Here is a 24,170-nt window from a genome sequence, read left to right as displayed (position 1 = left end):
ACAGCGAAAAAAATAACAAAGACGGACTGAATTTTAACCTCTATAGTGCCACCGTCGGCTCTCTATTGCCAGCACATAACCACAATATCCGTGGACCCTGCCATATTGACTGTCTGTTCTCTATGGTTAAAGATTGAGTCGTAAGATGGCGTCATCAGTGGGGTTGCTCCCGCAAACATCGTTGGTAACTTCTTATTTCATTGGCTGCAATACGTATGCGGGAAGGCTAGAAGAGTATATTAAATAGAACCGCTATGATGTGAATACATAATTCTTCAACAACGGGTACACTTAGGAAAATAATATAACATGCATACGAAGGAAGATGGGTAGAGTTTGGTGTATCGGCTTTCAGATCTGGTGATGTTATCAGAAATTAAAAGCCCAAGAAGTGATAAAGTTTTGTCACCATGAAAATGAATTCATAGCGCCGAAATGTATTGGAAGTTCTTTTGCCCTAATTTATGATAAGGACGTAACATATGCTGTTTGGTAGGTGATTTGTCCTCGAGCACAGCATACGGGTAAAAATGTTTATTCGTCAGCGCCGAAGTGCGCGCCGTCTGCTCGACATGCCTGAGAGCTGGCACACTGTGAGTCATCACCACAGATGTTCTTGGAGCGCTGCGTAATAGCGACCAGTGGTTCTGGGTATTCTAAACGCACCTGCTCATGATGGAATGGAGTGAGACTTCCTTCTTCGTATAGAGTACCCGCTCGACGATTCTGGGCGAGTATAAGCTGCTCTCGGTACTGCAGAGTCTCTCAGCTGGTGTCGTTTTTGATTCACTTATACCGAAGATGGAGTCGCTAAAGGTAAAAAATTTGTAATATCTTGTATGTACGAAATTCTAGACCCCCACTACATATTTAAGAGGTCATACAGGCCGCCATTGGAATCTGAACCTGGCAACGTTTAACGTTAGAACGCTATCTAGTGAGGCGAGTCTAGCAGTGTTATTGGAGGAATTAGAGGGTAGTAAATGGGATATAATAGGGCTCAGTGAGGTTAGGAGGACAAAAGAAGCATATACAGTGCTAAAAAGCGGGCATGTACTGTGTTACCGGGGCTTAGCGGAGAGACGAGAACTAGGAGTCGGATTCCTGATTAATAAGGAAATAGCTGGTAACATACAGGAATTCTATAGCATTAACGAGAGGGTGGCATGCCTTGTTGTGAAACTTAATAAGAGGTACAAAATGAAGGTTGTACAGGTCTACGCTCCTACATCTAGTCATGATGACCAGGAAGTCGAAAGCTTTTATGAAGACGTAGAATCGGCGATGGGTAAAGTCAAAACAAAATACACTATACTGATGGGCGACTTCAATGCCAGGGTAGGCAAGAAGCAGGCTGGAGACAAGTCAGTGGGGGAATATGGCATAGGCTCTAGGAATAGCAGAGGAGAATTATTAGTAGAGTTTGCAGAACAGAATAATATGCGGATAATGAATACCTTTTTCCGTAAGCGGGTTAGTCGAAAGTGGACGTGGAGGAGCCCGAATGGTGAGACTAGAAATGAAATCTACTTCATACTCTGCGCGAACCCTGGCATCATTCAAGATGTAGACGTGCTCGGCAAGGTACGCTGCAGTGACCACAGGATGGTAAGAACTCGAATTAGCCTAGACTTGAGGAGGGAACGAAAGAAACTGATACACAAGAAGCCAATCAATGAGTTAGCGGTAAGAGGGAAACTAGAGGAATTCCGGATCAAACTACAGAACATGTATTCGGCTTTAACTCAGGAAGAGGACCTTAGCGTTGAAGCAATGAACGACAATCTCATGGGCATCATTAAGGAGGGCGCAATAGAAGTCGGTGGTAACGCCGTTAGACAGGAAACCAGTAAGCTATCGCAGGAGACGAAAGATCTGATCAAGAAACGCCAATGTATGAAAGCCTCTAATCCTACAGCTAGAATAGAACTGGCAGAACTTTCTAAGTTAATCAACAAGCGTAAGACAGCGGACATCAGGAACTATAATATGGATAGAATTGAACAGGCTCTCAGGAACGGAGGAAGCCTAAAAACAGTGAAGAAGAAACTAGGAATAGGCAAGAATCAGATGTGTGCGTTAAGAGACAAAGCCGGCAATATCTTTACTAATATGGATGAGATAGTTCAAGTGGCTGAGGAGTTCTATAGAGATTTATACAGTACCAGTGGCACCCATGACGATAGTGGAAGAGAGAAAAGCCTAGAGGAATTCGAAATCCCACAGGTAACGCCAGAAGAAGTAAAGAAAGCCTTAGGAGCTATGCAAAGGGGGAAGGCAGCTGGGTAGGATCAGGTAACAGCAGATTTGTTGAAGGATGGTGGTCAGATTGTTCTAGAGAAACTGGCCACCCTGTATACGCGATGCCTCATGACCTCGAGCGTACCGGAATCTTGGAAGAACGCTAACATAATCCTAATCCATAAGAAAGGGGACGCCAAAGACTTGAAAAATTATAGACCGATCAGCTTACTGTCCGTTGCCTACAAAGTATTTACTAAGGTAATCGCAAATAGAATCAGGAACACCTTAGACTTCTGTCAACCAAAGGACCAGGCAGGATTCCGTAAATGCTACTCAACAATAGACCATATTCACACTATCAATCAAGTGATAGAGAAATGTGCAGAATATAACCAACCCTTATATATAGCTTTCATTGATTACGAGAAAGCGTTTGATTCAGTCGAAACCTCAGCAGTCATGGAGGCATTACGGATTCAGGGTGTAGATGAGCCATATGTAAAAATACTGGAAGATATCTATAGCGGCTCCACAGCCACCGTAGTCCTCCACAAAGAAAGCAACGAAATCCCTATAAAGAAAGGCGTCAGACAGGGAGATACGATATCTCCAATGCTATTCACAGCATGTTTACAGGAGGTATTCAGAGGCCTGGAGTGGGAAGAATTGGGGATAAAAGTTGATGGAGAATACCTTAGCAACTTGCGATTCGCTGATGATATTGCCTTGCTTCGTAACTCAGGAGACCAATTGCAATGCATGCTCACTGACCTGGAGAGGCAAAGCAGAAGGGTGGGTCTGAAAATTAATCTGCAGAAAACTAAAGTATTGTTTAACAGTCTCGGAAGAGAGCAGCAGTTTACGATAGGTTGCGAAGCACTGGAAGTGGTAAGGGAATACATCTACTTAGGGCAGGTAGTGACCACGGATCCGGATCATGAGACTGAAATAACCAGAAGAATAAGAATGGGTTGGGGTGAGTTTGGCAGGCATTCTCAAATCATGAACAGCAGGTTGCCACTATCCCTCAAAAGGAAAGTGTACAACAGCTGTGTGTTACCAGTACTCACATATGGGGCAGAAACCTGGAGGCTTACGAAAAGGGTTCTGCTGAAACTGAGGACGACGCAACGAGCTATGGAAAGAAGAATGATGGGTGTAACGTTAAGGGATAAGAAAAGAGCAGATTGGGTGAGGTAACAAACGCGGGTAAACGACATCTTAGTTGAAATCAAGAAAAAGAAATGGGCATGGGCCGGACATGTAATGAGGAGGGAAGATAACCGATGGTCACTAAGAGTTACGGACTGGATTCCAAGGGAAGGGAAGCGTAGCAGGGGGCGGCAGAAAGTTAGGTGGGCGGATGACATTAAGACGTTTGCAGGGACAACATGGCCACAATTAGTACATGACCGGGGTAGTTGGAGAAGTATGGGAGAGGCCTTTGCCCTGCAGTGGGCGTAAGTAGGCTGATGATGATGATGATGATGACATTTTTCTTCGTTTTCCAGACTTCTAGGCACTGCTTATAATTTTTCTCTCTCTCTCTCTTTTTTAATCCCCCAATGGTCTATAAGTGTGTATTATACAGTATAAGAAAGTGCAGAACCGTCTTGTACGTACTTGTCTTGCATACGTAAAAAACACGCTTAGTCACTGTTCTCTTCGCTACCATATTGGTAAGCGGTTGCAAAGATTTATCTCTTGAAACATGCACAAATCTACTACAGGGGAGCACAAGTTGATCACGTGCACGCGCTTAGGGGATCTGATGTACGAACTTGAATATCCTGCATGCATTTGCAGTTGTATAAATTTGGTAAATGGTGGGGAAAATTGATGAAAGAAAATGCAAATAAATTTCAGCATGGCGCTGTCACTCATAATATAAAAAAAGCCTCTGTCGAGACACAATGAATGAAATAGCATTGGTGAAAGCGATATGAGTGCTACATATGTATAAGAGGAGAGCGTGGAGAAACGAAATTAATGTCCGGGAACCTACCTTACTGTTTTCGCTCGGGGTGATCTTGTTGTACGCCGTTGACCTTTAAACGTTCAAAAATAGTTGTTCGTGGGCAAGTTGGCTACTTTTACTGTACATTCCCTTTAACGGCACGTCCACTGTGTAATGTCGGTGTTTCGCGCTGTGAAAGAGGATGTGCAATTTTCGCCGAAGCGTGACCGCCATGCTGGATACAGGCTCCCTAAGGGAGTACCTGTGGCGTAACAAAGTGTCTAACGCCTTGGGTAGTGAAAATAACTCTCACACTCACCATCCAGAACTTTGCCTTTCAGCCCTTCGAAACTGCGCTGCAACAGCTGCTGCTCGACGTATCATTAACATTTGTCTCGTTAGGTCTAGATGCATTGGGTAAACAGCAGCCAAATTAAGGCAGTATCTTATTCTTCTGATTTCAGTGTGGTCGCATGAAATATATTGCGATAATAACGTCCTGTGGATTGCTCCAAACGCTGCTTATGTTCCTTCAACCTCATACAGCCACGGGTGAGTGTAAATAGTAATATTTCGTCCTGAATGTTTTACTTAGCACGCGATTCAATAGATTTAGTGGCCAGCAGGGTTGAAGAACACAACTCTCATTTGTTGCCGAATTATTTCTTCTGATAGACTGACAAACTTTTATGGGTCGGCATCTGGCAATGCGCTTTTTCTTACGCGCCCATGTATTTGGTTGGTGATACCGGTAGTACTTTGAAGCGACGCACTGCCAACATATAATGGAAAACAATAAAGATATATAACATCTAGGAGTCGTGAAAGTTCAGGCACCTCTAAGTCTTCCCTGCAGTATGCCAACTTTAAATGAAATAGTATTGGTAGCATATATTGCTATGTAATAATGAATATTCTTTTTGTGACCCTCAATCCAGACCCAGTGACTACACATAATTACTGCTGCTGTGCACAAGGTCACGATTTTCTTTTGCGGTTGACTTGCTGAGGGTGCAACGATTAAACCACACATTAAATATCCCCTAGGATGTGGAAATCAATACAGAGTCCGGCACTATAGCGTCTCTTCAATCAATCAATCAATCAATCAATCAATCAATCAATCAATCAATCAATCAATCAATCAATCAATCAATCAATCAATCAATCAATCAATCAATCAATCAATCAATCAATCAATCAATCAATCAATGAGAAGCCTGGTTTTAATCAGACGCCATGAGCATTCGTGTCGTCTGTTCTTTGCGGTGTAGTTGTTTTTTGCGCGGGTCATCATGAATCAGATATAGCTAGTCTAGACTCTTGTCAGACACACTTCGTTGTGACATGATGAAGTGATCAAGTTTTCCTTTTAGCGGGCATTTCCGTTATCAGGCGTGATGCGCTTTCAGATGTTCATTGTGGCGACATCGCTGTATCCCTTTTCACGACACTGTCGTGTCCTCATTTTTGGACTGAGCCCCAACCAGGTGCCGAAACCATGTTAAGGGGTGTATTTTCATAGCGATAACCACGTACCAGTTCGCCAGGTGACGCCAACGTTGCTTCGGAGAACATGAACAATATAGTAGTTAGTGGCAAGTGCTGTCACAACCATTGACGAAGCCACGCGGAGGATAATCTTTGCAACTGATGTAATACTGTTAGTCTTAGTTCTGGGTTGTGCAAGTTATATTTCGTTGCCCTTTCCGCAGTCACTGTGATAAAGCACTACCTTCTTGATAGTAGTATGATTCATGTTGTCTATGTTTAGTTGAATAAAGAAATGGTTTAAGTGATCAAAGATTGTGCTGACGAACTTCCTACATACAGGCACAATAAGAACGTTATCTGGCCAGCACGAACTATTGCTACCATATCGAAAAGTAGGGGCGGCCGGCAGCAGACCTCTAAACGCCCGCAAGCATTTGCAAAAACATCTTTTAGCTGATGCCAGAGTTTTCAGAGAGGTAACTTAACTCTGTGGAAATTGACATGGAGACCATTCAAACATGGAAAAGACGCTCCGCTAGCACAGCTTTAGTCACCCATTTATGCAGTAATTATTGGTGTATAGTATGCCAATAAATGTGTGTTTTAGGATTTCAAAACGCGGCCATTTCGGCTCTTAATGGAATGGAAGTAGTTATTAGGGTGTATTCATTCCTTTGAAGTTTCACCTAGATATTTGTTCTTGTGTAACGCTGGCCATAGTTAAAATGGTTTGCAGGATAGCACATGAATGAGTTCTTGACCCACGACGCTGCAAAGTACGCATGCTACGCGTGCCACGTGCGCAATTTGCCCTAGACTGTGGAAACCGAACCCAAACAAACATGATTGGCAATCTTGACTCTTTGTTTGGTCCTGTTGGTATGGTATTTTTGAAAAATAGAAAGGTATGTTTTGCGCAAGTACATAACGAGTAAAGGATACACAGTGCTCTGTCTTGTTTATCCTTTCTTCTTTATGTACCTGCACTAAACAAATTGGTTTTCCAAACATGACTAAATTTTGGTTTAGGTGCTCCTAATAAACTAGGAATTAGTGCGATCGCTACTATGTTATGTGTGTACAACGCGTTTGGTGGCTTGAAGCATCTTTTAGGCGTCTGTGTGTGCTCTGCACCCTCATAAGTTAAAGTCTTCGTGAAACTTATGTGGCAGCTCCTCACGGTTGCGCCATGTACTTTGTAGCGGCTATAACACTTCGCTCGAAGCAAAGGTGCTTCTATTTTCCTCAGGTAAAATGGGATAGACCAAGAACACTAGTTACCTGGGGTCAAGCTGTGCATGAGATGTGTATAAGTGGATCATTTCACACACAGTCGTTGCAATCTGTCGAAATAAGCTAAGTGCATGGCAAGGCAAACATGTGTAACTTTCAATAAAGAAAGTCGGTCACTTGCGCGCAACAGATGATGCCATATAATCAAAAAAGAACACAAATAATTACTCTACAACTTCGATTGGTTTTGTTGTCTATCCCTTTGTCTAACAGATGATGCTACCCAATAGACAAAGAAAGAGGACTAACCTATATTTTCTCTGGGTTCCACGCAGGCGCCGTGGTGGTGGTGCCGCAGCCAGGATCATACGTGATGCAGCCTCCTACGGGCATAATTTCAGGAGGCATGGGAACGGCTGGAATGCCGATGGGCATGGGATCCATGGGCATGGGATCCATGGGCACGGGGCCCATGGGCGTGGGATCCATGGGCATGAACGCCATGGGACAGCAATTTGGTGGCGTCATGACACCCAGCGGTGGTAATGTCGCCCAAAACCCTCCTCCAGGTATGCGTTGAAATAGCACGCCTCTTCGGATACACAAGGCAGTATCAATACTCCAGAGGGAATAAAATCACCAGTAAATAAAATACTAATGACTTCTGTAGGCTTTATTGCAATATCCAAAAAGCAGGTATAGCAGTATTGGGCCTGTTATATTCTTTTGGAAATTCGAAAACGGCAATTGCGGCACTCCTGAAGTGACTGAAATCTGCTTGAACTTGGTGAACTTCCGCGTATTGAATTCGTGTCTTATCCCCTGTTGATCTAAATGACTGTGTTTAGCGACAGCAACACTTTCTGAAGTGCCATCTTCGGATAACTTTGCATATTTACTTTCAAACAACCTTATACATTGACCTTAAAAGCGTAACAAAGTAAAGTTACTGAAATATAGCCGAATGATATACAGCCTAATAGCAATGTTATAAACGTTCTAAATGAAATGATAGCTACCCTGAGTTCGATTACCTAAGTTATAGTAGTAACCGTACTATTGCACTTGAAAAGACGAGGACGAAGAAGGAGGATACAACACGAACGCCAACTTTCAACAAATGGTTTCTTTGAACCAAAGGTCCACCCATAGAAATGGGCGCACCCGCCATAGCTGTTTTGTGGCTATGGTGTTGCGCTGCTAAGCACAAGGTCGGGGGGTCAAACCCCGGGCGCGGCGGGCGCATTTAGATGGGGGAGAAACTCAAAAACGCACTTGTGCGGTGCACTGGGTCAACGTAAAAGAGCACCAGGTGGTGGAAACTAATACGTAGTCCCCCATTACGGCGTGCTTTAGAATCAGATCGTGGTTTTGACAGGTAAAGCCCCAGAATTTAAATTGTTTTACGCATTTACGACGTCCACATGCAGTAAACAGTTTTTGCACGAGCCTGCTACCTTGAGTGGTGTCTTAAGTTTGCTGTAACCAATAACTGCATTCATGGAATGAATGGCTGACTCTTTCAGTCCCCGAGTTGCAAAGGTGAATAAAGCCGGCTATACTGAGCGTGTCAAAGAGAGAGATCTCTGTCAACTCTATTTACAAAGGGTTCTTGTCTGAAATGTTCAAGGCTCTCCCTTTGGGAGGCTCGAATACAGAAATGTGTGCGTAATGTGAGACACAGGCTTGAGCTCTCTGCATCCGTAACTTCGTTCAGCGTGGCTTTTGGAAAAGCAGTAAGCGTATGGTAAACTAGTAATTTTAGTTGTAAGCGTAGGTTTCACCAATAACGGACTGTGATCGTATCGAATTAGTTTACTGTTCAGTGACACTATAGAGCCGTGGCGAAGAACATTTGACTACTTTGCTTACGTACCGCAGGTTTACTACTCAACGGCGTGTGCGTGAGGTGAAGATTGAAGATTGCATTGCGCTTAGTTGCTAGTAGTGCGTACACTAACTGGTTTACGGCAACGGCGTGACGCAGGACAAGTGAATATTCCTGATTAATAATTGCCTAGTTTCCTTGGCACACCGTCGAGATGTAATACTCTAAAGAACGAGGCGACGTAACTACCTTTAAAACCTTTGTGTATGCGACTTGGCGAGCAGTGCCTCCATAACGAGTCGACACTCATGCAAGAGGGCACCGGATTGCTCTTACTCTTCCTTTTGTAGCAACTCTCGCATACTTTTTGCTCCTTAACAGAAGAGAAAGTTCTAGGACACTGATCCAGACGGGTTTCGGCACTCAAGGCCTTAAGGGCCTTGCTCAAGTTCTTAAGGACATGTGAATTGTGCGAACGACTTTGACTATTGTTGCGCGTAACATCGCGTTACTGTTCTCTCTTCTCTTCCTTCTCCTTTTATTCCCTTTACCCCTTTCCCCAGCACAGGGTAGCCAGCCGGTATTTACACTGGCTAACCTCCCTGTCTTTCCTTCCCTTTTGTCTCTCTCTCTCTCTCGCATACTTTCTGGAGGAATTATTGCCGCTTTGTGTTTTACTAAATAACAGCGTGACTGATTGACTACTTGACCGAAGGACTCGTTCACTCGCATACTTACTCGTTGATAGACTGACTGACTCATCGCCGGTGACAGTACTAACTGTTCTGGCGTGTTCTCGTCTGTACATTACCACGTTTCACTGTTAATCCAACTTTTATCGCCGCTGCATTTCTCGCAGAGGGGTCATCGCTGTATTTGGCCTGATTCTTTCCGCGTGGGCAGATATGAGTGGGCGATTGAAGCGATCGTACAACACCTATTATGGAACTTTAACAATGGCTGCCGTAAGATGATTAATAAAACCCTAAGGATATCGCTCCTGCTAGTCTGCAGTTGAAGGATGGATTCAGATTGTCCTAGCTTAGCACGAAGCCATCCTTGAATTTATTAGTGTTCAATTTGCGAACGGTGCCAATTATTTTAAGTTCTCATTTATCTCAGTTACAGTATACATTCTGCCTCCTTTACTGAAGTCTGCCTTTTCCAATGTTTTATTACGTGCATAAAGATTACAACAGCAGTGACCAACGTCTACATCTATGTGAAGAGCCTGAATGGTGCCTGCTTTTTCTGCTGCCCTTTCGTCCAATCTTGCAGTGGTCCTGACCGACGGCAGCGGACAAAGCAAAGTGGTGGGCAGCGCGAATCCGCTTACGGGTGTGATCGCAGTCGACGCCAACAAACTTAAAGACGGCCTTGGCGCAGCTACAGCCGAGGAACCGCCAGCGCCACCACCAGAGGAATAGGAGCCTGCCGAGCGAAGCGAGCTAGGAGCTTGATCACCCTTGTTTTGAAACTTCAGCTGTAATGGCGCCATGCGGTCCTACAATACCACCGATACCATATGGTCATTACAATCTATACAGCGGCCAATTTATCTGTTTACTTGGATGTCAGTGACCACGCGTAGAAAGCGAACACATTTAATAAAATATTTTATTTCAGGACGAAGATTGACTATATATGAAATTTTGTTCGCAGGCTTTGCCATGCATATAAGATGGTCCAACCATGATGCCCGACTGACCTTGCAGTAGTAGCAATGTTGAAGGAGAGCAACGCCTTTTTTTTAAACGCACAGATGATACGGCGGACCCCCCCCCCCCCCCCCCCCCCGGGTGTAGTCGAGGAAGGCGAGGATATCGACAATTTCCGGGTTTCAGCACCAGTACAGCCGCCTTGGATACCGCGCCCGTCTCCCGGGTCCCCCTCTCCTTCGCTTTCTTTCCCAGAGATCGCGAATGCAGCAGGTATTGGCGGCGAGGAGTTACGGAGTCACCATCTATCGGAAGCGCCTCGCTGGCGTAGTATGAGGGATCACGCGGCGCGCTCCTCATAGGGTTTGCTGTCAGCGCTCACTGAAAACACCACGCAGGAGCTCTCCCGGACATTTTTGTAAGTACTTTCGAAACGAGAGAAGGTTTTTACTGTCTAAATAATAATCTTGGGCAAACTGAAAGCACGGAATCGTTCAGAGACGCTATCTCTTTACCGAATACGTACAGTGAACGCCGCTGTGCACGATCGCCGCGATGGAGTCTCCCGAACCGGCTTCTTGCGTGAAAAATAGGCAAACGCTGAGAGCAAACTTTGTGAAATATGTTCTTATAGTGTTAGTATAACTAAATGGAGCGTAATAGAATGAACCCTCAATGCAGCGATCGCACAGCTTCGCAGCGACCGACTGCGCGTCTGCATGCTTGTCCGCGTACTGTTTCGCTTTCGCGCGCGCGCGTTTTCGCACCGTGCCATGAGCTTTAGGCCGCAGTATGAGTATTTGACAGTATACAAGCAACCATTGTTGCGTGGGCGCTATCAGAGCTGTTCAAAAATAATTTCATTGTAGAGACTTCGACGCCTACGGGGACTGTGATATGTGCCGCCCCGACGATTCAATCTTTCTTGTTTTCTAAATTCTTGGACGTTTCAATATTATTTCTCGAGTTGCGTCGCACTATATGTTTATGAGTGTTCTCAGCGTGCGATTTCCCACTGCTTCTTTTTTTTTCTAATCCAGTGCATTAATTCATAACACAAACATGACCATATGCCATACTTCTTTTTTAATGTGCTTCTTACCGCTCCCTTTCCCCTCCAGTGAACTTGCAAGTATCTATAGCATCGACTAGTTCATAGACCAAACCGTCATTACATATTAGTAGGGCAGCGGACTCGGGCGAGCGTCTCAGTGCGCGTTTTCCGAACATCGCAGGCCCGGCACCGTAGCAGAAATCTTCCCCGCGACTGTGCTTGCTGCATACCCGAGTTGTAGCCGATGACTGTTTGCCGGTTTTATGTTTCGCGAACCAAGCTTCACGCAGCTTCTTGTCCTGCGGCTACTTGTGAATAAGGCTGACACCGGGCTCCGTTGCGTACGTCTGGCACTGCGGCACCGAGCAGTAGCTTACCATGTTGCGCGCCTTCAAAGGCAGCCACTACCTAGTGTAGTGCTTTCAGTCGTTTAAAGGAGACGCTCGAAGCGGGGAAATCTCGCCACTAAATGAGGACCGCAGCGTACGAGGGAACTTAAACTCTCGTTTTCCGTTCGCTTCGGCGCTCCCGAAGCAGCCGACGCGGCAGCTATGTCCACGTGATCCCTCTAGCACGTCACGCCGACGGTGGCGCCAGCTATTCCAGTGGTGCAGCTCGAGGCCAGTACACGCTGTTTTTTCTGCGCCAAATAACACAGGGTGCTGCACTTCTGTCAGACTGTAAGGCTTGGCAACCAATACAAATCCGGCATCGTAGAAAATACGGGTCACGTCACAAGTAAAAAAAAAATACGATGTTTTAACCATGTTTTAACTACCAATTTTAGCGGCAACATTTCATCTGCAAAATTGAAGGCCGACATTCATATCTTGCCCAACAACAACTTCACAAAAATCGTCGTAGGTACTATGGCCCGCAGTATTTTGGCTGTGGGCAGCCCTGAACGAAAACGAAAATTAAAGTGTGTCTGAGTGACGCTGATCTCTCCAACGTATTAGAAAAACGGGAAACGCCACCTGCCTCCCTGCTGCGCGGGCGCCAATGTTATGACAATTACGAGTTCCCTTCATTCTGATCAATATAGCCTTGTTTTTATTTGCTGCTATACGGACAAACGTGATTATCCGAGCTGCGGTACCACCGAAAGATTGGGAACAGGACAGAGCACGCTTCGCGTCGATTCTTGGCGTCACCATAAAAAAAGAAAAGAGAGAGAGAGACCGCGATGAAGCCCGTGCGAGCGAAACCTGTTGGTCTGCAGTCGCAATGGAGAGGGTTGAGGTATCAACCTCACTGGTCCACTATTTCATATTTCTTTCGCTACTGCCATACACAGGCGCCGCCCGCAGTGCCAAAGTACTGTAGGTTGTAGCAACCAAAACGATTTTGTTTAGGAAGCTTTTATTGAGTTAATAATACGACTTTGAGTCCTCAATTCTGGAATTGAAGTGCTTCCTCTATAAGTACTAATTAAGGGATTATTAAGGATATGGTTATTACTTATCTGCGATATTTTTCACGCTACCGAATTCCTAGTAATCACAGACACATAACTTCATAGAATATCAGGAAATATCCTTACAAAATTCCGTTATTTTTGTAAAATTCTGTGCAGCTGACACAGACTTGTGTGTGTACTTGTGACATGAAGTCACACAACCACAACAGTTTTCTTAAGCGTTCGGGGTAAGAAGGAAAGCGTGAAACATAACGGCAGGTTTCGCAGCGGCTTCTCGGAGCGAGCGGGAGAGGGGAAGTAAAAGCGAGCTGAACATCGCGGCGCCCTCGACTATATACAGCCTGTCGAGTCATACGCCGCCGAACTCTTCAGCCGCACCGAGATTGAAGACGATCCAGAGAATCCCATTCTAGACTTTTGACGGCCGCACTTATGCAACGTCGCTCTCAACGAACGCTTCGCCGTAAACGCGAGCGCCGGGCGCGCTCGTTGAACGCCCTCTTACTGCTGTCTTTGTTCGTCTTCGCTGCGCGTTCTGAACGGAAGAGGGACCCAAGAGCCTTAACGCCTTACAACGCCTCACTGTATGTTTAGCGACTCCTGCTCCTAGCATGAACGCACGGCCTGAGCGCACCCCACATGAAGCGTTCCGCTAAGGCGAATAGTTTAGCGAACATTTTGCGAATTAAATTTTTGAGCCCGCACATTCGTGCAATTATTTCGCGGGATGTTGACAGAGCTGCAGCGGACAATTCTTCGGCGCAGCGCATCGGGTACATGAGCTCGGGCTACTGGATACCGGAGCATTCTTTGCCATTTGCGCCCAGTCAAGCCGGCGGAAAGAGGGGTGTCTTCAGGCGTATGACACCCCCCCCCCCCCCCCCCCCCACTGGCCCCTTGCACCCGGGGCCCACGGCCCCCCGGCCCCCCCTGTTGCTACGCCACTGGGCTAAACCTTCTAGACAATTATCTGAGTAGCAACATGATACATTTCCGGGAATCTTGGATGCCAGTATTATTTGTACGTGTGAAGGATGCCTGTGTGAGGGGGTCTAGTCCATGCGTTCTCTGTTATGTAGTAGATGCGTTGCCGGAATACCGTTAACGTGCAGTGGGACGTTGGTTGCTTTATCGGATGAAGACGGCTGGCAGCAGAGGCACTTTTGCTAACGCTCAAAGTGGCGGCAATTCAGTTCTCATCAGTCACCTCATCATCAGCGAAGTGACAATTCAGCGTAACCATATAATAGTACATTTGAGCTTTCACATACTTGCGCAGATGACGTTCGCTAGTACTAGCGGCGGAAATAAAAAGAATGGACGAAAGATACACGTAAACCTACGGCATTCACATGGTTGACGTTTTGTGGAAGAATGACTAGCTTTAAATACTATAAAGAGAAAGGAGTGCGCCTGTTTCCACTGCTAGAGCTAGGGAAGAAACAGGAGAGTGTTAGCCAAAGTGCTACAGTACTGCGCTTTCGGTGGAAACTAATGAAAAATATTGGGACGCCTGCCGACCTATAGAGTACGTTGACGAGTGGTCCGACTTTACAATCCTGCCCTTTCCTGAAAACGAGTCGGCCCTACGGCAACGATAGGATTGCAGATAAAATTAATGATTTTTGGCCTGAATGTTTTGGCGACAGTCGAGGTAATGAGTTGTGACACCTTGCTCATGATATAGGGCCATCCTCGCACGAGGTTACATAATTTGTAGTCGAATATTGGGGAAGGGGCAGCTTTGAGAAATGTGAAATGTTCCAGGACGTTTGATGCGCACCCAGAAAGGGAAGATAACAAATATTTATACCAGCAAAATATTGATTTTATGAGCCCTGTATCAACCTTGAGCAGTAGAAACAGGTATGGTATGAAGAGCTTTATTTAGGTCCTGAGGGATCAGTCTGCGACTGATGCGGGCCGCTCCCACGTTGGTACAGAGAGGCCGAGCCCCTCTGCCGTCACACGGGCCCTCTGGACAGCCCTGAGTTGGTCCGCCAGCACTTCACTGTGCAGCATCCGCTGCCACCACTGTTCACCTCGAGAACCATCACCGGCCAACGCCAAGCAGCGTCACAGCATGTGTTCTAAATCGAGCAAACCCCCACACTTACTACAATAGAGTGAAACCCCGCAGTCCGGATTAATTTTATTCATGATGACCGGGTTAGGGTACGTTCGTGTCTGCAGAAGCCTTAATGTAACCGCCTGCGGCCTACTTAATTTAGGATGTGGCAGCGGGAATCTTAGGCTTTGTTTTGCGGATAGCTTAATCTATCTGCTCAATTAAAACTTGTTTACTTTTATGGTAAGTTGCATTCTTGCGTTTTCTAAAGAATATTGTTAGACGACGCAGACTTTTGTAAGTCGCACAAACTCTTTCGATATAGCTCTTTCGTCACGAATATGGCGACATGCTGGCATCGTATCGGCAAATAAAACGCCTAAGTCCAATCGAACACACGAATTGAGAGCATTTGCGGGATCGGACATAAATTGCGGAGCATTTATGGACTGAGACATAAATTGCGCACGGAAACATTTCATGTGAAAATGAGGTGTAGGGCGCATATTCAGAAAACCATGCCACAGTAAATTTTCGCACTCCATCATCAGAATTGTCTAATGAGCCCCTACGCAATATTTAAAACTTGGGAGGTTTGTGTTGTTCTTTTTCGTCCACAAGAGGAAATATATGTGGCGACAGTTGCTGAGAACGCATTTTAATCGGAATTTAAAATCGGCCGTAGGCTTGCTTCGAACTGCGGCATAATACGGCATTCACTCAAAGGTGAGCGATTGCTGGCTCTTAGACTCTTACATTTCGTGATGGCTGCTGGGGTCACCGGTCGGAATGTTCGCGAGCGCCGAGCATGAAGAAAAAACACAGTTTCAGTGCCGGAATTTTTGCCTTCTCGTTTCTGGCTCCATTCCTTACGCAGTTGTGCTGCGTAAAGAATGGACTGCTGCCGCGTGCTTATGTCTGAAAAGAAAAATCCGCATTAGGGGGGATCGATGCGTAGAATAGACATGGCACTGGAGCAAACACGGCGATTCTTTCATTTCACCACGTGTGGCTCCAATTCTAACTTTATGTGTGAGTAACGTTTGATCGCTACGGAGAAGACCAGGGGTGTATGCCAGTGAATTGCAGCCAATGTTCTCATTTTATTTAGCGGCGATTTTTTATTGTATTGTAGAAAGGGACATATACCCGACTAGAACTATCTGTGGCAGCGCTACCAAAGCTAAGCGCACGTGCACGCACGTCCGGAGCTTCTGCTTTTGGCTTACTGCGGCAAGCAGTTCCGACGTCTTGCTGGTGGCTTACAGGATCAGGAAAACCAGACACGGACACTAGAAAGGTAAAACACGGAACAGTAAGTAGCGGAAACCTTTTTCCTCAGCAAGATTTCTATTTCTTATGAAATAAAGTGTGAACAATAAAATAAAATAATTCACACAATTTGTCTTACGCTACGTAGCTTCCAGGTGCTTGCATTGGCGGACTAAACGCAGGTGCGCAATAAAAAATTGTGGCCTTCGGCTCTATAGCTCTGGCTGCGTCGTTACAGAAGGTTGTCACCGGGTATAGGTTAATTGCTTTTTCCAGTCACCCATGCCTATACAGTTGGCACTGTGAGCCCCCTTGGCGTTGGAGCAACGCTTTTCACTGCTGTCTTATTTATCGCAAGCGCAAATAAATGTCGCTATCACCAACCAATTGCTCCTAGCTGAAACGGCGTTGCACCGCACGTAAGAAGTACTAATGTGTCAGGAACGGTAGAATCTTGCCAAGAAACCAGTAGAAGGAAGAACGGCGCCAATCCTCGCTTTTTCATGTCCTCGTTCTTCACTGCTTGCAGCGTTCTCACATTACGATCGACGGAGTTCATTATTATGTTCATAATAGCCATCATTCTGGCATGCTAAAAGGCATCCGCCTCGCTTGATGACGACCATTAAATGATAACCGCGATTCAGACGACTACTCTATGATGCAACACATGTATGAATAACATACAATTTCTCTAACTTGCAACTGGAACAGCGCCTTTCATGACATCACCGGTGAAGGGACGCAACACAGCAGTAGCAGAATACTGCTTCTTTATTGCTCTGTACTTGAGCTTTTAGGCTGCGGTAAAACCACGTGAGTAGCGACACCCGCTGCTGCCGAGCATATAATTTTTTGCTGGTAGCTGGTAAGGAACTCGGCGCACAAGTGTGCTTTATCGACGACGCTGCTTTTCTTCCCCCCTTCAAAACCTTAGTCGCTCCGGCGGCCGTCTTGGTCGTGTTGAGCGGCGAAGTTGCATTGGGCCCGCTTCCGATGCACTCGTTTGTCGAGTCTCTTCGGCCGGCTGGGGAGTCGCTGGACTGTAGTGCACCGTTGCACTTGCTTCTCGAGTCTCCACGGTCGGCTGTGTTTCCGCTGAGCTGCGGCCGAGCGTTGTTGCATTCTCCCTTTGCATTGCCGCTTCCGCTAGCCGTGTCTGCAACTGATCCCCATGACGGCGCTGTATTCCCAGAGCTGTCTCCAGCCTTACCATGCGATTACCCTCCGTCGCTATCACAGTCCCTGGTAGCCATTTTCGCCCTCGCTGAAATTGGCAGGACCAGATGCACTTTCCAGGTAGGAACAGTGGTTGTGTATTGGCCGACAGACACTGTTCCTGGATCGCGTCAGCTTCTGCAGTTCCCTCTCCTTCTGGGAAGGAGAGGGAACTGGGCTGGAATCGAATGAGTAGGTGTGCGGGTGATTACCACTCTCGAGAGGCGTCGATCTGTAACGGAACAGAAAACGGGACAGCTTTTCCTCTAGTGTGCAGGGTTTGTTTTTCTGGAGACCCTCTTTTATTTTTCTTACTGCCCGCTCCGCTAATCCATTTGATTACAGATGGTATGGTGCCGTCCCGACGTGGCGTATGCAATTTTCTTGCATGCACTTTGCCATTGCCGCGCTGGAGAACTGGGGGCCGTTGTCCGACACCGCAAACTGCGGAATACCAAAACAGGCGAAACTTTCTGAGCAGCTGAACAGTTGTGTTTGTCGTAGCTGTTATCACAGGCGTTGCTTCTATCCATTTGGTTTCCGCGTCAACTAGGATGAAAATGAGGTAACCATCCACAGGCCCTGCAAAATCCATAGGCAATCGGTACCATCGCTTTCCTGTCTTGGGCCACAGGGAAGGAATTTGCGCCGCAGGCATCGACCAACACTGCACGCACTGGGGGCAGCCTTTCACCGACCTTTCAATGTCATTGTCCAATCCTGGGTACCAGAATAACGTACGCGCAAGCCTCTTCATGGCCCCGATTCCTTGGTACGTATCGTGCAGCTCGTTCAATAAGCACTGTCAGGCTCTCTCCGGCACGAGCACACGATGACTCCTGTAAATGAGGCTATGGATCACGACGAGCTCGCGTCGGTGGGTGAAGTACGGAAGCAGATGGTGCTGCTCCTTGGCAAGATGTGATGGCCAGCCACGCTCGATCCATTCCCGCACTTGCCGAAGAGGGCCGTCTTCCTGGGTCAGAGCAATTATTTGTTCAGATGGAAGGGCACTTGCATCTAAACCCTGCGTGTAGAGCACATATTCCATTGCAATTTCACTTTCGCGTTCATGATCCCCTGGCAAAGACATGCGATGAAGAGCGTCCGCGTTACCATTGTGCAGTCCCTTGCGGTATTCCAGATTCTATTAGTATGCTGATTGAAGGAGCGCCCAACACTGAATTCGAGCTGCCGCCATCTGCGGAATTGGTTTGTCTTGGTGGAAGAGCCCGGTGAGTTGCTTGTGATCCTTTGCTAACGTGAAGCGGTTTCCGAACAGGGAATCGCGAAACTTAGAAATGCCAAACACTAAGGCCAGCGCTTCTTTCTCTATTTGCGAATAATTGCGTTCTGCTGACGTCAGCGTTCTTGAACGAAATGCTATCGAATGGTCCACGCCCTCAATGCGGTGACATAATACTGCGCCTAAACCGTCTGATGAAGCGTCACACTCTAGTCGCCATTTGTTCTGCGGATCGTAGTGAACCAGAAAATTTGCCTGTAACAAGGCACGCTTTGCTTCCTGAAAAGGTCTTTCCTGCTCTTCTTTCGAGTTCCAGCGTTGGCCCTTCGCTAGCAGCCGATAGTGCGGAGCCAGGTTCGTAGCCAAATTAGGCAAAAACTTCGAGTAATACGTTATTAGTCCCAGAAACGACCTAAGTTGGCTTACCGACTCTGGTTTTCGTGCAGCTGTGACGGCTTCAAGGTTGTCACGCAGCGGGTGAAGGGCGCTTGCATCAACCTCATCCCCCAAAAACTGCACTTCTTTCTCTCGGAACCGCCATTTGGCTTTGTTCAGCTGGAGGCCACTGTCCCGCAGACTCTGCAACACTTGCCGAAGCGTCGACGTGTCATGCTGCTTCTCGGCGATTATGATGTCGTCCAACTATACGCGCACACTTGGTAAGCCCCGCAATAACGATTCAATGCGTCGCTGGAACAGTGCGGGAGCAGACGAAATGCTGAAGGCTAATCGGTTGTATGAGTTTAAGCCTTGGTGCGTGTTGATGACAGTTACCTTTCAAGCCGCTTCGTCAAGCGGGAGCTGATTATAAGCATTCCGCAAGTCCAATGTAGAGAATACTTCTCCGCCGTAGAGCGCAGCAAAAATGTCATCCACCTTTGGCAAAGGGGACTGCTCCAGGTGAGTGGTGGGATTCACGGTGAGTTTAAAATCGCCACACAGCCTGATGTCCACATTCTTCTTCACCAGTGGTACAACAGGCGCAGCCCACTCGGAAACACTCACCGGTGACAGAACGCTTCGCTGTCATTTTAGCGGACGCGACTTTTCGAAGCGCGAACGGCACCGAATGAGCCCTTAAAAACCGTGGCACCGCACCTCCTTTATTGTACAGCTTCACGGATGGACGTTTGCAACAGCCCAGCTGGTCTTCAAACAAGTCTGAGAATTCATCAAGCAGCTCTTTTATACCGTCCTCAGACTGCAGCGCATGACCGCCTGGTAAAGCTTGTTCTTTGAAGTGTAACAAGCCGGCTTCGTGGAAAGCCTGAATTGTGTTTCTACCGCACAGTAGTGGTCCGTCACAGTCGACTACCACGAGCGAACTGTCCAGTTGCGTCCTGCCGTGCTTCACCCTCATGGCGACTCGGCCGAGCACTGGAAGAGGCCCCAAGAAGCAGGCCAACCGAAGTGGCCTTTTTTCTAGCCCAGGCCACCCCTTATGGTGCCTCTTAGACGTTTTTTGGAATAACACTCACGGTTGAGTCTGTGCAGATCAGCATCCGTAGTGTCCTGCCGCCCCAGACCAAGTTTCGTTCCATTGGTCGCGTCCTCGCCTGGTCAGCATTGTTCCGGGTGGACAGGGCGAAAAGCATTTCTTCCCTGCTGTCTTCCCTATCGGACAGTTCGTTGAGCGCGTACGATTCCTGTTGATTGGTGCGCCGGTGTTGGGACATATTCGCCAAGTGTCCTCTAGTGCCGCATTTCCGGCACACCTTCCCGACGTGTTGGCATTCGTGTGCCGAGTGACTTGAGCCGCATCTCCAGCACGAAGGGCGTGGGTCTCGTCTATCGTACCTGCTGTCAGTATTTCGACCGCTGCCGCGACGCCGTTAAACGAAGAGCACATTGCTAGCGTCTTTCTCGCCAACTGCATTCCTCATGGAATGGACGTTACGGTCAGCCGTTTCTGAAGACATTGCGAATTCCTCAGCTTCCTTTGCGTCAGCAGGAACCACATGGCGTTGTCGTCCCGGATGCCACATACTATCCGGTCTCGTAATATTATGTCCAGAAAACTGCCGAAGTTGCAATCTTTCCCAAGACGTCGTAAATCGGCCACACAGTCTTTAACTGTCTCGCCATCTTCTTGCTTCGGTATGAAAAATGTGTAACTTGCCGCTGTCTCGTTCAATTGCGGCCTGTAGTGCTCTTCTAACACCTTCCCGAAACTTCGTCGTACTCTAAGCTGTTCACGGGCGTTGACGGGCATCGTCCCTGAAGAACTCGAACTACGCTGTCACTGAGCGATGCTACCAAAAGCGCCCGGCTGTTCGAGGAGTCCTTAATATCGTTGCGTTCGAAGTAAGCCTCGAGGCGAACAAAGTAGGCATCCGAACTGCTTGCTGTCTCGTCCAACTCGGGTGTCCTCGATCCCATCCTCGTCGCCGCTGAAGTGACGCAACACAGCAGTAGCAGAATACTTCTTTATTGCTCTGTACTTGAGCTTTCAACTTACTGAAAAACCGCGTTAGTAGCGACACCCGCTGCGGCCGAGCATATCGTTTCTTGCTGGCAGCTGATAAAGAACTCGGCGCACAAGTGTGCTTTATCAACGATGCTGTAACCGGCATGTGAGGCCACACAATGATGTTTGAGATCACGTGAAAATCAGCTGTGATTGCTGCTTTGTGATACTAGAATCCGTGCTTCTGTTGCCACGAATTTCGACGCAAAGACAGGACTGATAAAAATTTACGAGATTATCGTTAGTTATTCGGTATGTTGGGGCTCTTTTGGCTTCATCCTGAGAATATTTGGCGCAAAGATATCAAACGATAAAAGTGACAAACAAGTTTGTTCAGGAGTACTTTCATTATAATACGTTTCAAGTTAATCGACCTTGAATTTGGAACAACTGATTGAAAAGAATGGAAGCTTGGCCGAGTTCACTCGACGTTTGTAATGGTAAAGCAACGCGAACTACATGGACAAAAGCAAGACGTAAGACTCATGCAGCGCCCCTGTGTGTCGTACGGCTTCCTTTCGTCCCTGCCTTTCACGGTGCTTTGTCCTTTATTCTAAGAAGTTCGAATGCGTACATTAGTCCGGACAGCATTTATTTTCTTATTTTTCTTTTCTGTTCACTTTATGACAAGACATAAAATTACCCGCACTACTCACATGACTGTCTTAGACATGGTAGCGCGCATTTAATCATCAATATGACCTTTGACATCTGTAAAAGATTGTTTCGTGAGTATTCGTTTTATACTAAGGCCTACGCTCTCCAAATTCAGCCTTTATGAGGCTCTGCATGGAGAACAGTAACCTTCTTTGTTTGCAGTGCTATGCAACGCCGAAGAATGCAAGAACTCTCCTGTAGTTGGCCTCAGGTACATGTTACACAACGCCATGTGCAAGAATATTTCTGCAGTACTACACTACGTTGGTTCTGGGAGCCCGGCTCAGACTTTGATACTAGTTTCTTCGTGTTTGAGATAGTGAAATGGTTGAAGAACAAATGCTTCATACATAATATTGTAGGGAATAAATTTAGGAAACGAAATGTCAGTGAAAGGAGAGAAAGAGGTGCTACTTTACCGCCCGCCTTCCTGCCTGCTTTTCCCTTTTTGACTGTTTTTTTCTTTTTCTGAATTTTCTAGCTGCAATATCATGCCTTGTATTAAACCCTAACTCACCCAAGAAGTTATCTTGAAATGCTGCAGGCTTCAGGTTTTGGTTACTAAGGGAGCAGGACGCGCCCTTAACACATGGAAGCGGTTCCTGACACTTGGCCAAAATCACAAGCACTTACATGAGGTATCGGGTGACAAAGTTCTATCCGAACTCCTAAATTATCTCCTATGATTTCACATTTCCTAAGCGGATCATGTCGAACGATGCTCTGTTATCATGGATGGAACTTTACTTCTCTTCAAACTGTACTTCCCTTGTTCTGTTACTCTTAGCAGCTCACCAATTCTCTGTTTTACCCGCATGAGCTTGTAAACTCGGTTTTTACGCTTCAGCCTCAATTTGAATATCCGCTAAAAACTCTGGCATTCTTTTCTGTGCTGTCTTTTACCCCTGTATCGACGATGCACTAATAATTTTCTGCTCCATCACTCGTTTCATGGTACTTTGTTCATCTCAAGCCTAATTGCCAGCCTCCAAGTTCAGCACACATAGGTATGCTCTTTGAAAGAGCCGATTATATACTTTGATTTTAAATACGTGGCGACATACTGTTCACTATTGAAGAGTAGCCCCCAAATACCGTCGAACGTATAATTTTTTATATATATATTTATTCTTCCTGGACTCGAGCGTTATTGGCGCCAACCAATGACCTTAGAGATATCGGTAAGTGTAGAAATATTCTACATCTGATTTTGATTTCTTCCTTTTTAACTGTTGGTGCATTACGGCGCGTTTCCGTTCCATCCATGTAGACCCGCAATGAGTATTTTCTTTGCGTCATACCATGTGATGAAATTGCTGTGGCATAAGGTGTATCGTGGCACAGCGGTTAGAGGAACTAACAAGGAAAGCTCTAAGAGGAGCCATCACTTTCATGCGACACCCGCAGCTGCGCGAGACAATGCAGTCATAAAATGAAATATTGCAATACGCCTGAAAGCATGCCGTCTTCCTTTTTCGAACAGTACTTTCGGTCCTCTCGCTGGTTGCACATATGCCTTTGATGCAGCTGGTACGAACCAAAACGTACGCTCGACCGGAGGCAAACCAGGCGGTAAACGTGGCAACTTTAGCAGAGCGTGCAGTGTCTGCCACATGTTGTGCTTTGCGCGGTACATTTTCGACTCACGTAAAAGTATTTGTGCGTAAAATTTCAGGTAAGCGTTAGTGGGACATCTGAGGACAATACGAAATTTCAGTATTTCTTTGGGTACAAATATATTTTATTCGTGCTTGAAAAGTGAAGAGTAACGCCCCAGATGGAAACCACGGACATGGCCATGACTATCAACTAAATCACTACATTGGAATCGCATTAATAAATACTACTGTAGCATACACGTGTCAGAAAAGGTGGGGAGGGTTAAAGGCAACAAAACCTGACCTATCTTCATTCAGATAAACTATCTTGCAACCATGCAATGCGACAGGTGAGCTAGCGACACTTGAGTGACCCGATCAATGCATAAAAACGCTGCGTTAATCGCCAGTGTGGTCTTGCCTTTGTTTTTAAAAGGCAGTCTGGTAACCGAAAACTCCGGCTTGCAGAGGCATTCTTAATAATGCGGAGATAAATTAGAAGACAGCTGTGCGACAACCTTCAGATTGCATACCGAAGTCTAAAAACCAAATACATGTTTTACTACAGGTACCGGAAGCGTGAACGTGAGCTTTAGCTTTGTGCCTTTCTGTAAACAGTCGATGAAGCGGACAATTCGCAAGTGATCATTTGTATACAGTGCGAGAACAGATGACGACTAAGGAAGATCAGCGCTCAGCTCTTGTCCTAACTGCGTTCTCCCGCACTCCTCCTTGTCGGTCTGTGCGTTGCCTACA

At 46.5% G+C, this 24,170-nt stretch overlaps 1 protein-coding gene across 1 annotated transcript; it reads left to right on the top strand.

Annotated features, from left to right (window-relative positions):
* The first annotated feature begins 697 nt into the window (after window positions 1–697).
* On the top strand, window positions 698–10,381 carry LOC126539377 (uncharacterized). Its single transcript, XM_050186209.2, has 4 exons — window positions 698–816; window positions 4,666–4,753; window positions 7,264–7,497; window positions 10,035–10,381. Exons 1-4 carry the CDS (start codon window positions 802–804, stop codon window positions 10,181–10,183), a joined length of 486 nt encoding a protein of 161 aa, XP_050042166.1. The 5' UTR covers window positions 698–801; the 3' UTR covers window positions 10,184–10,381.
* The last annotated feature ends 13,789 nt before the right edge of the window (window positions 10,382–24,170 follow it).

The sequence above is a fragment of the Dermacentor andersoni genome, chromosome 3 (assembly GCF_023375885.2).
Source record: "Dermacentor andersoni chromosome 3, qqDerAnde1_hic_scaffold, whole genome shotgun sequence".
NCBI lineage: Eukaryota > Metazoa > Arthropoda > Arachnida > Ixodida > Ixodidae > Dermacentor > Dermacentor andersoni.
Note: the sequence above shows the minus strand (reverse complement) of the source record. Positions and strands in the feature narration are given on the sequence as shown.